Source organism: Camelus dromedarius, chromosome 29, assembly GCF_036321535.1.
Source record: "Camelus dromedarius isolate mCamDro1 chromosome 29, mCamDro1.pat, whole genome shotgun sequence".
Lineage (NCBI taxonomy): Eukaryota > Metazoa > Chordata > Mammalia > Artiodactyla > Camelidae > Camelus > Camelus dromedarius.
This window is the reverse complement of record NC_087464.1, coordinates 4,530,530-4,547,135: the sequence shown is the minus strand read 5'-3', so window position 1 is coordinate 4,547,135 and position 16,606 is coordinate 4,530,530. Positions and strand designations below refer to the sequence as shown.

The following is a 16,606-nucleotide window of genomic DNA, read 5'->3' as shown; positions in this document are numbered from 1 at the left end:
GACGAGAGTTGCTGTGGGTGCTGCGGGCGGGCCCTCTCTTTTACAACACAATCTATCTAAGTCACCTGGCGCATCTAAAGCAAACACTCAAAAGGAGGACGCGTCACCTCCCGTGGGCCCCTCAGGAATACAAAACACAGTTTGTAGAAAGTTTACTGAGCTGACCAATGGCCATCTTCGGTTTCCGACCCCGCCCCACTGCGCAAGCCAGGTGAAAGTTCTCGGGTTGCCATTGGCTCTGGCTCGGGGTGGGCCCGGAACTCGTGCGCCGCGGAACCTCAGCCTTCGGCCTGCAGTGGCGCCGGGTGCGTTTTGCAGCGCGGTTTCCGGGAGGCTCTGTTCCTTTGCATGCGGCGCGGTATCCCGAGTTGCAGTCAGCCATGGCCCCTCGGGTCTGGCGTCGACGGACCTTGGAGCGGTGCCTGAGGGACGTTGGTAAAGCAACCGAGCGGCCGGAGCGCTTCCTCACGTAAGTGCGCGGAGCCCGGGGTCTGAGTGTGGCCGAGGGCTCACGTGGGCGCGGGTTGCAGGCCTTCGGCAAACTCTGGAGTAGGAGACAGGTAAAAGAAAGGGTAGATCTCTTTTCCTCAAATTTGAGATAGTTTACGCTCCTCTGGCCTATCAAAATTTTTTAGATTGTTAAAAGCTGATTGGGACGTTATTCCGGCCATCCAGACAAAGGATGAAGAACTGTGCTGTGATCGGAGCAAGATACAGTGAGAAGTAGTCAAATTTAGAATATAGTTTGGAGACAGAACTGACAGGACTTGCAAAGGAACTAGATGTAGAACAGAGAAAAAGGAAGACATCCAGGAAGTAGCTTAGTTATATGTCTCAAGGACTGGAAAGACAGAGGTGCCATTTACTGTGATCGAGAAGGCAGATGGTGGAAAATTGGGAGAGGATCTCAGGGAGGGCAGGGTACAGAGAGTAAACAGAACCAACAGTATATTTTGGACATGTTACACTAGAGATGCGGTGAGTCTGTAATAACTTTATTTTATTAAAAAGACTATTTGGGGTTTGGGGTTTTTTGTTTTGGTAGGGGGAAGTAATTAGGTTTACCTATTCTTAGAGGAGGTACTGGGGATTGAACCCAAGACCTTATGCATGCTAAGCATGTGCTCTACCACTTGAGGTATACCCTCCCCCTTATTTTTTTTTTTAATTGAAGTATAGTCAGTTTAAAATCTTGTAATAACTTTCAATGGAGTATAATCAGTAAAAATAATCACTGTGCTGTACACCTGACACTAATATTGTAAATTAACCATACTTAAGTTTTTTAAAAAATTTAATTTTGCACAAGAGTTGGGCTTTTTCTTTTAATTCTGAGTGAATAATAGGAAATTATTACCTATAATTATAAGTCTAATTTAACTCCTTCTTCCTGCCCCCTTAATAGCATTCAAGATGAACTGGCATCAAACTTTACTTCTTTAACAAAAGTACTTTATGACTTTAATAAAATCCTAGAGAATGACAGGAAACATGGAAGTCCTTTACAAAAACTGATGATACGTAATTTTGATGATGAGCAGATTTGGCAGCAACTAGAATTGCAAAATGAACCAATCTTACAGTACTTCGAGAATGCAGTTAGTGAAACCATTGAAGATGAAGACCTCAGTCTTCTCCCAGAGAGTGAAGAGCAGGAGTGTGAGGACGATGTCTCAGCAATGGAGGCTGGCAGCCAGGAGGACCTGGGACAAGATGTGGAGGAGGAGGAGGATGAGGAGGAGGAAGAGGAAGTGTCATACCTGAGTGGTGGTGATCCTGGAGGGATCGAAAGAGCTAAAAACTCCAGCAAATTGGATTTGAGTAAAAGCCCAGATTTCAGTGACGAGGATTCTGATCTGGACTTTGATATCAGCAAATTGGAGCAGCAGAGCAAGGTGCAAACTAAAGTGCCCAGGAAACCAACCGAGAAGTCCGAAGTAGACGACAAATTCTTCAAACTATCTGAAATGGAGACCTTTTTAGAAAACATGGAAAAGGAAGAGGAACAAAAAGAAGAGGAGGAGGAGATTGATTTTTTTGAAGATGTTGATTCTGATGAAGGGGAAGGACTGTTTGGAAGTCAGAATCTTAAGGTAAAGTTTTGGGAGAGGACAGAAAGAGCACTTTCTGCTTCCTCAAATTAGATGTTCTGTTTCTCGAGAAGAGATTTAAAATACTTCAAAACTCAGCAGGGTATGAGTGAAATATTTAGATCAGTTGAAAGAAATTGACTGGAAGAATTAAACCAAAGCCATCATTCCTTATCACAAAACACTTGTTTTGTAGCTTAAGAACTATAGTTGCATGTTTGAGAGATTCAGGATTTTCCCTCAAATGCATATTTTCACCAAGCACTAAAAATATGAGTGAAAGGAAGACATTCGTATACTTTATTTAGGCAAGGGTATTTTGGAAAGAATTGTAGTTAGAAGATTTAGAGATAAGAATATTGTGCTCTATCTTCTCAGTTATAAATGAATCTATACTTCCATTCAGTTGTTGTGGTCCAATAGTTCTTACAGGTTTATGGTGGTGTTATTAGTTGCCAGTTTCCCCTGTATAATATGTGTACACAGTTACGCATGATTCAATGCATTTTTCTATCCTTTTTTTTTAATGGAGGTACTGAAGATTGAACCCAGGACCTCATGCATGCTAAGCATGCCCTGTACCACTGATCTATACCCACCCCAACCCCATATTTTCCTATCCTTGATGAAAGGTTTTAAAGTATTTTTGTTTTAGTCAGGTAAAAGTTCCAGAAACCTGAAATACAAAGATTTCTTTGATCCAGTTGAAAGTGATGAAGACGCAGCAGGTGTTCATGATGATGAGCTGGGTTCAAATGAAGAGGAGGAAATTGCCGAAGAAGAAGAAGATAGCATTTCTGACATGTGAGTATTTTGAATCCTTTATACTGTAAGCTGGAGCTGCCCAGTCGTGTATGTGCGCTCATAGTTGTCAAATATGTTTGTCCTAAGAAGTTGAATTCTCCTGGATTGACAGTAGATTCCCTAAGATCGGGTAGTGTGAAGATAGCCAGAAGAAAGTCTCCGAATTTAAAGGGACATTAGTGATCAGCTAATAGAGATAAACATCACTGTCAGTAGCAAGCCAGCCTTTATTACAAGGAACTCTAACATGGTTTTTGTGCCAATAAGAATACGCTATTGTTATTTTTTGTGCGATCAGTTTGTGTTGTAGGTGGATGAATAATTTGTTTTCTATATGTTGGACAATTTGTTCCATTTCACCTAAATCATCCCTTCTATTCCTTGATAACTGAATGGCTTTAGATGTTCTGAGTATTTAGGGGAGTGGGTATAGCTCAGTGGTAGAGCAGGTGTTTAGCATGCACAAGGTCTTGGATTCAATTCCCAGTACCTCCATTAAAATAAATAAATAGAGCTCCCCCAAAAAAGCTTTAAAAATTATAAATTAAAAGAAAAGGTAGTTCTGAATATTTAATTGTAGTAAAGATACAAAAGAAGAACTTTAATTACTAGAAAGTTTGTTTCTTTTTGTTTTTCTAATGAAAAGTGGTATGTTTCCTTTCATAAGTGTTTTTGGTCTTACAGGGATGAAGATGATGACCTTGAAGAAAGTGAGAATGGTAAACGTAGAGAAACCTTGAAAAGAGTGACCTTTGCTCTACCAGATGATGAGGAAACTGAAGATACAGATACCTTAAATGTACAGAAAGATTCTGATGAAGTCAAATCCTCTTTTGAAAAAAGACAGGAAAAGGTAATTAGGAATCAAGGAATTTTTTATGTGCTTATCGTGACTCAGACTACTAACCTACACTGTTTCAGTTTTTGTGGGGGTTGGGGTTTTGGGGGGGGTTTGGTGGAACACTTAATTTTTCTTAAAAAAAAAAAATCTTGCTGCTGCACTCAGTAGCACACTGTCTGGGGGTAACCATGTGGAAAGCAGCTAATTTGCAGAAATCAGTGCTGCATTTTCCAACCTGTGGCTCTCAGTTTGGAACTCCTGTGTAAAATGTTTTTTTCCTCTGGCCCTGCTGTCTTTGCACCTGAGGCATGTCCTCCCTAATTAGCTGTCTTTTGAGCCTCTCCCGGTAACTGTCTCACCTGCTCTTAAGGCCTGTCTCTTTAAGGAGCTCTGCAGGTGGCTTTTGCAAGTGCCATGTAACCTGAATTTTAATTGATACCATCTCAGACACATCTTCCAAGATTGATAAAAAATTATTTCTTGTGACAAAATTTCAGACAAATGAAATGTTATTTGAAAATTATAGCTACAATCTGGCTCCTATCATTTGGCTTTATCATTTAACTGTCTTAAAATTCTATCACACAGTAGGAAGTGAGAACAGGCAAACAAACATACTAGGGATGTCAGAAGAATTATTAAAGAGAAGGCCATCTAAGTTAAATCCATGACTGTCAGGTTGTTGCCAAAAGAGAAAGTCTTAAGAAAAAAAAAAGTATAAGACAATAAGAAATTTGTCCTTGAGTTAATGTCCTTTGCTTCCCACAGCCCCGCTAAAAAAGGGAAGAAAAGCACTTGGTTTAATTTTACTGAGGAATTATATTAAGTCTTTAAGTAGATAATTTAATGCTGTTGATCAGTTCCTACAGATGAAGAGTAAAGCTTCCAAACTTTTTTCTTGTAAAGCTATTATGAGTACCCAAATCTGAGAAAGATGACATTCAAACATACACGGCCTCATTTATGAACAGTGATGCAAAAATTCAAAATAGCGCAATGAAAGAATACTGCCACCACAACCAGGTGGGACTCGCCCTCCTGATTCAGGATTAGGAATTTACCACTTACTGTAATGGGTTAAGGAGAAAAACCATATGGTCATCTCCATATATGTTAAAAAAAAAAAAGGCATTTGATAAAATTTAGTTCCTGTTCCTAATTTTTTTCACTTCTAGGGAAATACAAACACATCTGTCTATAGCTAAAAGGTGCCATCCTGCTTAATGGTAAAATTCTAGAAACATCCCTTTGAAATAAAAAATAAGACTATTACCACTAGCACTATTACTGTTACCACTATTACTTTACGTTCTTGTAGAAGTGTTATTTACCCAGGGCAGCTACAAAAGAAAACAATAAAGAGGTAAGAAAAACTGAACTGAAAACAATGTTTGCAGAGGATACTAGAAAAACCCTGGAGACAAAATGAAAAGCTATTAGGAAAAATAAGAGAATTTAGTAAGGTTCAGCCAAAAACGTTGGCATTTTATACACCATAAAGTCATTATAGGTGCTGCCTTTTTAGAAGTTAGAGATGATTTGGACTGTGGGTGTGGAGTCGGCAGGGTCAAGGTCCATCAGTACTAATGTCCTAATAAAACAGTAGTCTTGTGGGGGTAGCTCAGTGATAGAGCAGGTGCCTACCATGCACGAGGTCCTGGGTGCAATCCTCAGTACTTCCATTAAAGATAAATAAAAACCTAATTACATCTGCCACCAAAACAAAAACACACACATTAGTCTTGGAATGCTCTAATAACTAAAATTGATAGTGGCTTGTGAATAAATAGGTCATTTGACTAGAACGGAGCCCAGAAATCTACCCAAGTGCTGCTGGGGGAATTTACTAAATTATAAACATGGCATTTCAAATCAGTGAGGACGAGAGGTCTGTAGCTCCTTGCCCCACATCAGGGGACTGGAATGGGAGGTCACTGTTGGAATAATTAAAAGACGGCAAGGACAAAACAACTGTATTGAGGAACAGTTTCTTGCTCTCCCACTGTTAGAAAAGATTAGTTGCTTTTACTCAACTGTGATTCTAATTACGTCTCCTAAATGGATCATAACTGTTTTTGTCTCCTTAGATGAATGAAAAAATTGCATCTTTGGAAAAAGAGTTGTTGGAAAAAAAGCCCTGGCAACTTCAAGGAGAAGTGACAGCACAGAAGCGACCAGAGAACAGCCTCCTGGAAGAGACGCTCCACTTTGACCACGCGGTCCGCATGGGTGCGTGCCCCTGCCCGCCACCGGGCTCCCGTGCCTGCGCGCTCACTGCTTCTGCAGTTTTCATAGACTTGAAGTAATACTTCTTTTCCCCCAACTTTTTATTTTAAAAGCTTGTGAACAGAGAAAAGTTTTAAAAAATTGTACAGCGGACATAACGTACGCCATTCAACTGGATTCACCAGTTGTTAGGGTTTTGCCGTATTTGCATTGTCTCCCCTATGTGTGCCTTGTGACTGTGTGTGCATTTTTTTTTTCCATGAGTCATTTGAAAGTGAGTTGCCACCACCATAGCACTTTAGTCCCAAGTACTTTTACTTGCTTCGAAAAACTCAGTCTCTCCAGCCGCAATCTTGTTTACCCACCCAAGAATGACTAGTCTGCTAAAGATGCGTAGTCCACTGTCGGATTTCTGCTAGTGATCTGTTTCCAGTGTCTGCTGTCATTGTCCACTGATTAAATGGGACACCAGCCAGGAGCCCTGGTCATCTTGCTGAATTCTGTCTTGTACCCATGAAATCAAAATGAATTTCCGTGTTATTTAGTGCTAGAGAATGGAAATAGGGGGCACGTCCCCAGGTGTGTGGGTTAAAAATGTAAGTGCTTAACTACCGTATGTACTCCATAGTTCTGTGGTTCTCAGACTGGAGGGAGCATCAGAGAAGGAGTTAAAACACACACAGGTGTCCCTCCCCCCATTTCTGATTTGGGAGGTGGGTTTGGGTCCAAGAATTCACATTTCTAGCAGGTTTTCAGGTGGTAGTGCTGCAGTTGGTTCAGGGACCACCCTTCGAGAACCGCTGGTCTGGTTTATATCTACCCACTAAGCACGTGTTCTGTTTCCTTTAGCACCTGTGATCACAGAGGAAACCACTCTGCAACTGGAAGATATCATTAAGCAGAGGATAAAAGATCAGGTCAGTAAGAATGAAATGTAAGGGGAGGGTACAGCTAAGTGGTAGAGCATATGCTTAGCACGCACAAGGTCCTGGGTTCAATCCGCAGTACCTCCATTAAAAACAATTTAATTCAAAATTCACTGAAATTTTTGGAAGTGTGTAAGAGTATTTTGGGAGTAGGAATAACACTGTCTTCATAGATTATCTGCTCCTATCAGTTCTCCATTTAAAAGCCATAAGTCTACAGCAGAGGTACCCTCGGCTTTTGTTGTGTGAAGCTCTGCCCTTTGCTAGTGCCCCAGAAAGACAGGTGTCATGCCTGAGGACAATGGGGTAGCTAGAGCCATTGCCCTCCCTGCCCACCGCCAGCCTTGCTGATCTTTTGAGTGGTATGAGTGAAGCGGTTGAGGGATGGTGGGTGTGGTGACTGGTGTCTGACCTGACAGGGTCACACCCAGGACCCTTGGTCTAGACACAGTATCTGGTGTGACTCATGAAGGGTCTATTTGTCAAGTGTTTAAAACCTAGCAAAGAGGTTTTGTTTAAGAATTGATCTTATTGAACTTAGAGTAAAACTTAGGTATATGACGTGTACACCAAGAGTTGGCTTCATAACGTGTATGTTTCCTTAAAACAGGAAGGGTTTTAAGGATGGGTACTATATGCAGAGACTGTTTAAATTTGAAATGAAGCACACTTGTCTGGAGTCTTGACTGCTAGCAAACCACGATGGGCAATTGTGGAATTAAAGTTGGTAACCAAGAGAAAGATACATTTAAACCAAAAACGGATACTTGAGTAACGCCCTCTTTGCTTTGCATAGTACTTACTGTGACTTGAATAGTCATTACAGATGTTGAAAACTACTGCCTTTTTGCCATAGTTGGCTTACTCTGGAGTGATCATCAGTATTCCAGAGGAAGATCCCTAAGTGAGCCTAGAAGGAAGTGACAGGTTTTGTTGGTTGACCTAAGTTCCACGTGTGCCTTTCATGTTTCAGGCTTGGGATGATGTCGTACGCAAGGAAAAACCTAAAGAGGATGCCTTTGAATATAAAAAGCGTATAACACTAGACCACGAGAAGAGTAAGCTGAGCCTTGCTGAAATCTATGAACAGGAATACATCAGACTCAACCAGGTAAGGAAGCCACCAAGGCAAAGCATCGTCCTTAAAGGAAGAGGAGCGGAGAGCCACCCCTGCGGGCTCTTCCTGCTGGTGGGCATGCATGCAGTGCAGGTCTGCAGCTTTGCGGTCACCTTGTTCAGGTGTGAGACCGAGCGGCTCCCCTGTTCCCACTGAATGGGCGGAGGCAGGGGAGTTTGTCTTGCGGTGACTCGCTGGTCACCTGATTCTCTCACTGCTAATTACTAACTTTCCAGCCATTATTATAGTCGTGCTACAGATTTGTTTTTCTTTTACTTGTTTTTTTATTGTTGAGCTTTTGAGAGTTTTTTTTTAAATATTACTTTCATTTTTATTTTTCTTTATTTTGGTAGGGGGAAGGTAATTGGGTTTATTTATTTATTTGTTTTAGAGGACGTACTGGGGTGTGAAGCCAGGGCCTCGTACATACTAAGCATGTGGTCTACCGCCGAGCTGTACCCTCCCCCCAGGAGTGCTACAGTTTTAAGATCACTTCTCATTCATGCTTTATTAGTCATTGATACATTTTATAAGGTTATTTGTGAATCCCTTCAGATGTTTAGGTCTGGTGAGTTTTTGGTTTTTATTTCTTTTTACTTAGATTATAAAAATATTCCTGGTCAAATAGGACAGTCGTATTTCTAAAGATAATACATTCCCAATATAATAACTGAATTACTCCTTCTCATTTGAATTGTTGGGAATGTGGTCAGTCTGTGCTTGGGGATGAGGTGGCATTTTTCTTCTGCAAAAGCGTTTACTATTCCTACCAGATTTTGTTACTTCAAGCTTAGACAGCAACAGCAAACCATCAGATGCCACTAGTGAAGCTGGAGAAGGGGAAAGATTTGAATTGAAATTCTTCCCGGCTGCTCTGCAACCCAAGGAGGTGGTTAAGGGAGATGGGTACAGTGTCAGTCGACGCTTCTTGAAAATCTGGCTCCTCTGAGGAGATTCAGTAAATACAGAAAGTATTGGTAATCATGAGGGGTAAAAACCAAACGAGGAACCTTTACCCTTAGTTGTATGTATGTGATGTGTACCATGAAGATGCTGTATGTCAGAGGTATGATTTCAAGGATGTAACCTGGGTTGAAGTGAAAGGACATGTTTAGGATTTTGAAATGTGTGTTCAGTTTAAATAGTAAAAAGCAGTAACGTGTGCTTGGACATGGCTGGAAGGTGGGCACTGGTGGTGGACACTGGAAAGACAGCCCCGGAGACATCTCTGGCATTAGCGTTAGCAAAGTAAAAAGCCGGTTGCTTTCCAGTTGGGGGTGGTATCCGTGGTTGTATTTCATGGGTTAACAAACAAGCAAACGAATAAAAAGTTTTGGCCTCTCAGGATAGCATTTTGGTCGTGGGGAAAGGAAAGTATGAAATTTACCTTTTCATAGTAGAATCAACTGCTGCCAATTTTTTTTTTGATGTCATTTAATCAGAAAAAGATCTTTAACAAATTACATATAAATAAAAGGGACAAGAAAGTTTCTGCAAAAAAAAAAAGTTTCTGCAACCCAAATGGATATTTGGATAATTTTACAAAATCTACAGTAACTCCTTAGTTGTGCTTTTTTTTTTTTTAGTTGATTTGAGATTCACATAACAAATTACCCATTTTAAAGAAGGCAGTCATGCTGTCATGTACCCACTACCTTCATCTAGTTCTAAAACGTCTTCAAGGAATAAATATATGTACGTGTATGGCTGAAACATGCTGCTGTACACGAGAAATCGACACAGTATTGTAAACTGCCTATACTTCAATTGAAAAAAAAAATTTGTCACCCCAGAATAAAGCCCTATGCCCACTAAGCTGTTACTCCCTGTTCCTCAGTTGCCCCAGCCCCAGACAAGCACCAGTCTGCATTCTGTCTTGGTAGATTTACTTATTCTAGATGTTTCATGTAATCTGAGTCATACAATGTGTGACCTCTTGTGTCCAACTTCTTTGATTTAACTTAATGTTTCACGATTGTGTCGTGTCAGTACTTTTTTGTAACTAAACGATATGCCACAATTGTCTGATCCAGTCACTGGTTGACGAGGGATTGGGCTGTTTCTACCTCTCTTGAATAGTGCGACTGTGGACATGCCTGTGTGTGTATTTGCTGGCACACCTGTTTTAATTCTCTTGGGTATACAGCCAGGAGTGGAATTGCTAGGTCATAGGGTAATTCACCGTCATGGCGCCATTTGAAGTTCCCACCAGCAGTGCATGAGGGCTTCTTCCACGTTCTTGCCAACACTTGTTATTTTGTTTTCTTTTTTTGGGGAGTGGGTGGGTAATTAGATTTGTTTATTTATTTTAATTATTTTTTATGTATGTATATTTTTATTGAAATATAGTCAGTTTACAATGTTGGCTCAATTTCTGGTGTACAGCGTAATGCTTCAGTCATACACGAACATATATGCTTTTTCAGATTCTTTTTTATGGTTGTTACTACAAGATGTTGAATATAGTTCCCTGTGCTATACTGTATGAACTTGTTTATTTTATATATGTTAGTATCTACAAATCTCAAACTCCGAATTTATCCCTTCCCACCCCCTTTCCCTTCTGATAACCATAAGTTTGTTTTCTATTTCTGAGTCTGTTTCTGTTTTGTCAATAAGTTCATTTGTCTTTTTTTTTTTTTTTTTTTTTAGATTCCACATATGAGTAATCTCATATGGTATTTTTCTTTCTCTTCCTGGATTATTTCACTCAGAATGACATTCTCCAGGGCCATGCATGTTGCTGCAAATGGCATTATTTGTTTTTTTATGGCTGAGTAGTATTCCATTGTATAAAAATATACCACAGCTTCTTTATCCAGTCATCTGTCAGTGGATATTTAGGTTGCTTCCATGTCTTGGCTATTGTAAATAGTGCTTCTATGAAAATTGGAGTGCGTGTATCTTTTTGAATTAAGGTTCTCTCTGGATATATGCCCAGGAGTGGGATTGCTGGATCATATGTTAAGTCTATTCTTAGTCTTTTGAGGAATCTCTGTACTGTTTTCCATAATGGCTGCACCAAACTACATTCCCACCAGCAGTGTAGGAGGGTTCCCTTTTCTCCACACCTTCTCCAGCATTTATCGTTTGTAGACTTTAATGATGGCCATTCTGTCTGGTGTGAGGTGATACCTCATTGTAGTTTTGGTTTGCATTTCTCTGATAATTAGTGATAATTGAGCTTTTTTCATGTGCCTATTGGCCATTTGTATGTCTTCATTGGAGAATTTCTTGTTTAGGTCTCCTGCCTATTTTTGGATTCGGTTGTTTGTTTTTTGGTTACTAAGTTGTATGAGCTGCTTATATATTCTGGAAATTAGGCCCTTGTCAGTCTCATCTGTTGCAAATATTTTCTCCTTGTGTAGATGGTCTTTTTGTTTTGCTTATGATTTCCTTTGCTGTGCAGAAGCTTGTAAGTTTAGGTCCCACTTGTTTATTTTTGCTTTTGTTTTTATTGCCTGGGTAGAGTGCCCTAGGAGAACATTGGTAAGATTTTATACCAGAGAATGTTTTGCCTGTGGTTTCATCTCAGATGTTTATAATGTCTTGTCTTACGTTTAAGTCTTCAAGCCATTTTGAGTTTATTTTTGTGTATGGTGTGAGGGAGCAGTCTAGCTTCATTGATTTACATGCAGCTGTCCAGTTATCCCAACACCATTTGCTAAAGAGACTGTCCTAAATCCATTGTATGTTCTTGCCTCCTTTGTCAAAGTTTAATTGACCAAAAGTTTGTGGGTTCATTTCTGGGCTCTCTATTCTGTTCCATTGATCCATGTGTCTGTTTTTGCATCAATACCACACATTTTGATTACTGTAGCTCTATACTATTGTCTGAAGTTTGGGAGGGTTATTCCTCCAGCTTCCTTCTTTTTCTTCAGTAACGCTTTGGCAATTCTGGGTCTTTTGTGACTCCATTTAAGTTTTAGTGTTATTTGTTCTAGTTCTGTGAAAAATGTCCTGGCTAATTTGCTAGGGATTGCATTAAATCTGTAGACTGCTTTGGATAATATGGCCCTTTTAATAATGTTAATTCTTCCAAACCAAGAACATGGAATATCTTTCCATTTCTTTAAGTCATCTTTAATTTCCTTAGTCAGTGTTTTGTAGTTCTCCACACATAAATAATTCTTTCACTTCATTCGTCGTATTTAATCCTATGTATTTTATTTTTTTGTATGCAATTTTTAAGGGGATTGTTTCTTTATTTTCCTTTTCTGATATTTCATTGTTAGTGTAAAGAAATGCAACTGATTTCTGTATGTTAATTTTGTATCCTGCTACCTTGCCAAATTCTTTTACAGCTCTTGTAGTTTTTGCATTGTGCCTTTAGGGTTTTCTATATATAGTATCTTGTTACCTGCATGTAATGACAATATTTTAATTTTTTTTCTTAGTGAAGGTACTGGTGATTGAATCTGGGACCTCATGCATGTTAAGCATGTGCCCTACAACTGAGCTGTTCCCTCCCCTGCACCTTTGTTTTCTTTTTTTTAAGAGCCATCCTAGTGAGAGTGGTTCAGTTCTTGACAGAAGTAAACATCAAAGGAATTAAATTGTAAGGTCTGAATGTTAGAGGCCATGGTTGCGACAGCTTCTGAGGTACACACCATGTTTCTTTGGGGGGCCCAGCACTGTCCTGGTGTTGATAACTTCAGACTTGCCTTGGAATGTTTCTTTGGAGCGGAGGCCTTGCTGCTGAGAAACTGGAAATATCCTGACCGGCTGTTAGTGCTTTGTCCTGTGATGTGCACTAAGCTCCTTAGTCTGATGGTGTTGAACTTGTTTCCTAAGCAAAAAACAGAGGAAGAAGAAAACCCCGAGCACGTGGAAATTCAGAAGATGATGGATTCCCTCTTCTTAAAGTTGGATGCCCTCTCAAACTTCCACTTCATCCCTAAGCCGGTGAGTGCATTAGCATTTTGGCGGCTAGACAGCGCAGACGTGATCTGAATTCCTCTTTGAGCTTTCATGAGACTAGCTCTTTATCTGGTTTTGGGGTACAAACCTGCAGGAATTTCAGGAAATCTCAGGCAGGGCCTCCCATGAAGAGGGCTCCGTCCTGCAGACCCTGATCCCTGGAGGGTCCCTGCCAGACCCTCTGCCTTAGCCATGGGGCTCTTCATTCCCGCCCTCTCTCCTGGTTTCCTGCTTCAGTCTTTGGTTGCATTTGTATTGTGGGATGGGCTTGGGCACATGTGTGGTGACCACACCTGGCGTTTACTGAGTGCCTGCTACTTGTCACAGTAGGTCCTCCACGTGCATGAACCCTTGGTCCACAGAATGCCAAGGCACGTGATACTCTTTCCATCTTGCAGATGAGGAACATACCTGCCTAGTTAAGGGAGCACGGACAGGACTGTGAGAAGGGAAGTGAGCATGTGAGGTGGGCAGTGATGTGCTTTGGGACAGGGCCCCTCTCTCGTGGGTTTCAGTCTCAGTCTGCTTAGGACCTGTGCTCTATCCCATGCTTCCTCCTTCCCTCCACGGTGGCCCCTGGTGCCCTGTAAAGAGATGAGAAAGACTTAGATGTGCAGAACACGAGTGTAAGTGTTTGGGAAATAATTACCATTGTCCTTTTATTTCCAGGATGGGTATGAAACCTGTTACAATTTTCTGAATTTCTTGGGCCGTTGTTGCAAAAAAAAAGAAAAAGAAAAAAACCACAACAAAAAATTAAACGAAAAACAAATGGCCCTTCAGTTAGTGTTGCATCCTTTCCTCCTTTTAAAAATTTTTCATTGTTGTTTTTTGTTTTGGGGGGGGAAGTAATTAGATTTTTATTTATTTATTTATTTATTTATTTATTTATTTATTTATTTATTTATTTATTTATTTTTTAACAGAGGCACTGGGGATTGAACCGAGGACCTCATGCATTCTCAGCATGTGCTCTACCATTGAGCTAGACCCTCTCCCATCCTCCTTTTTATAGTGTATAGGTTTCATTTACTTCAATATTGTTTCAAAACAATTCAGTATCATTTGTATTTCTATTTATAAAAATCTGTTTTTAGTTGATGGAATGTGCACATTCCAAGAAGCATTTTTCCTGGCTTCTTTTTCCATGTATTTCTTATAGTTAACTTTTTTCCCATAACCAAAGACAGGGTAACATTTACAGGAGCCAATGGATTCTGTTAAACGGTGGATAGGATTGTTGGAGAATGTGCACCTACACATACATGGCAGGTGGAAATGATTTAGTGACGGATGAAGGGACTGGTGTCAGAACGGGCAGAAATGTCACTCAAACGTGTAGGAAGAAGTGCTGTCGCTGTGGTGGAGAGACGGAGAAGACCCTAACACCCTCAGGCGCCCCGTGCCGTCTGGCATCACCGCCGTCCTTCCTGTTAGCGTCACACTCCTGCTGTGCACCCACCTCACGTTTTAAATGATCTCCATGAAGTATTTATCTGTTGCGCTTTAAATGATCAGATTCACAACTTAAATATCTTAGGTCAGGACTACCTCTGACTTCCTGTTACATGTACCGTCTCTTCTCCAGCCTGTCCCAGAGATTAAAGTTGTGTCCAACCTGCCAGCCATCACCATGGAGGATGTGGCCCCCGTGAGTGTGAGCGACGCGGCTCTCCTGGCCCCCGAAGAGGTCAAGGTAAGAAGCCAGGGCTAGTGACACATTAAACATCTCTTTGCAAGTTACTTGTTTATAGTCAGAGCTCCGTGTGGTGTCATTTTCCTCAAGCTTGTAGTTTTTATTCTAACGTAGCTCTGCAGCTTCCAAGTATAAGCAAATTAATAATACTGTATAATATTTAAATACGACTCTTCTGCAATCAGGTATTGTCAGGAGGTACCGGTATGAGAAGTATTATAAAGGCTCCTTGTAAATATCCAGCATCAGCATCTTGTTATCATTCAATTTGGGTATTCGAAGTTTTAGGTTCATTAGATGTTAGATTTAAAACAAACTGCGTATAGTTAGGAATCCTTTCATATCACCTTTCCCTCTTTTATTTTATCCATTTAATGCTTCTCAGTAGTGGAAGCATGGTCTAGAATAGACCATTGGATGTTGGAAGAACTTGAATATATGCAGGCAGCCCCTGCTGAGAGAGACTGGGGCTCAGGCCCCACAATTAAAGCTGTAATACAGTAGTGATGGTTTCTGCCAGGGCATCGTCTTCCCGGCAGCCCGGCAGCACAGCCCTCTTTTTGATCCTCGTTTGCTTTGCTCCACCCACACCCACCTTTTCAGAGCCTGTGCCACCTCCGGGAACCCTGCGGTCAGCAGCTCGGAGCTGGGCTGCCTCAGGTGTGTCCTCGGAGCCCGTGCCAGTGTCTGAGTGCCGCAGGGGGCTGGCTTCTCTGGGAGGGGCAGCCCGATGCCCCAGTTCTCCAGGCTGCCTTGGTGAAGGTGTTTGGGGGCCCAACAATCACTTTAAGGGTCTGTTCTGTCAAAGAATGTATCCCAGGTCTTAAGGTGCTGAGTGACCAAAGCTCCAGAGAACACAGCTGGGGGCTGCCCTGCGCTCCCCACGGGACTATGGATGCACAACACACTGGCCACGTGCCATGGAATTGCTTTTCTTCTAATTTCCTGAGCTGTTAGGTTAGATGAACGAGTATATTAGCGGGTTTTTTTTTTAATAGGAGAAAAATAAAGCCGGAGATATAAAAACAGCAGCTGAGAAAACATCTACGGACAAGAAACGAGAAAGGCGGAAAAAGAAGTATCGCAAGCATATGAAAATAAAGGAGAAAGAAAAGCAGAGAAGACTCGTGGAAAAGAGCAACCCAGATCAAGCGGGAAAATGGACCAAAGCAGTAGCTTCCGAGAGGTTAAAGCAGCTGACCAAGACGGGCAGAGCTTCGCTGTTAAAGGTACGGGCGGAGGAGGGGTGCTGCTGAGGGGGCTCAGGCCGGAGACAGCTTTAGGTGGCCTTGAGAGACTGGGGGGACTCAGCCAGCCTTGGCCGCCGGCAGAGCGGAGGGGAGAGGCCTCTGGCGACTGGCTGGGTCTCTAGTGCAGGTCCTCGTGGTCACCTGGGGCCTGGCCGCAGGTTTTCTTGTGCTCGTAAGACATGGGAGCAGCGAAGAAGGTAGAAAATACCTCTGCACTGGCGGGTGTAATTCTTCATAGTTTTCCCTAGTTCTTTCTTGTGTTTATGCATTTTTATACACCGCTGTGATCACTTGGGTTTTTTCCACCCTACCTGTTGGCACATTTTCTGGCACGCACTTGTATTATTTTTCACTGCAGGATGAAGGGAAAGACAAAGCCTTGAAGTCATCGCAAGCATTCTTTTCTCAGTTACAAGATCAAGTGAAAATGCAAATCAGTGATGCGAAGAAAACAGAAAAGAAAACAAAGAAGAAGCAGGATGTTTCTGTGCATAAATTAAAGCTGTAATATATTTTGAACATAATGTAAATATGAGTGCTTAAGGTTACATTCTGTCATTATTATGTTTTATAATAAAAACTTTTTGAGAGCTTTTCTCTGCATGCACGGCAGATACTTGCAAATAGTGGGGTGTGGGAAGGCAGACTCCCAGCTGTCCTGCGAGAGCCTTTCCCTGGGGGTAGCAGGACCCCACACCACCGGCCAGGGGGAGCTGCCTGCAGCCTGAGAACCCCA

General features: G+C 41.5%; 1 protein-coding gene across 1 annotated transcript; it reads left to right on the top strand.

The window, feature by feature from the left end:
• Positions 1-271: 271 nt before the first annotated feature.
• Positions 272-16,465, top strand: MPHOSPH10 (M-phase phosphoprotein 10). The gene is made up of 11 exons (XM_010985349.3): positions 272-469; positions 1,406-2,093; positions 2,746-2,894; positions 3,579-3,747; positions 5,823-5,964; positions 6,811-6,878; positions 7,861-7,998; positions 12,799-12,909; positions 14,513-14,620; positions 15,619-15,849; positions 16,229-16,465. The coding sequence occupies exons 1-11, from the start codon at positions 381-383 to the stop codon at positions 16,376-16,378; spliced, it is 2,043 nt and encodes a 680-aa protein (XP_010983651.1). The 5' UTR covers positions 272-380; the 3' UTR covers positions 16,379-16,465.
• The last annotated feature ends 141 nt before the right edge of the window (positions 16,466-16,606 follow it).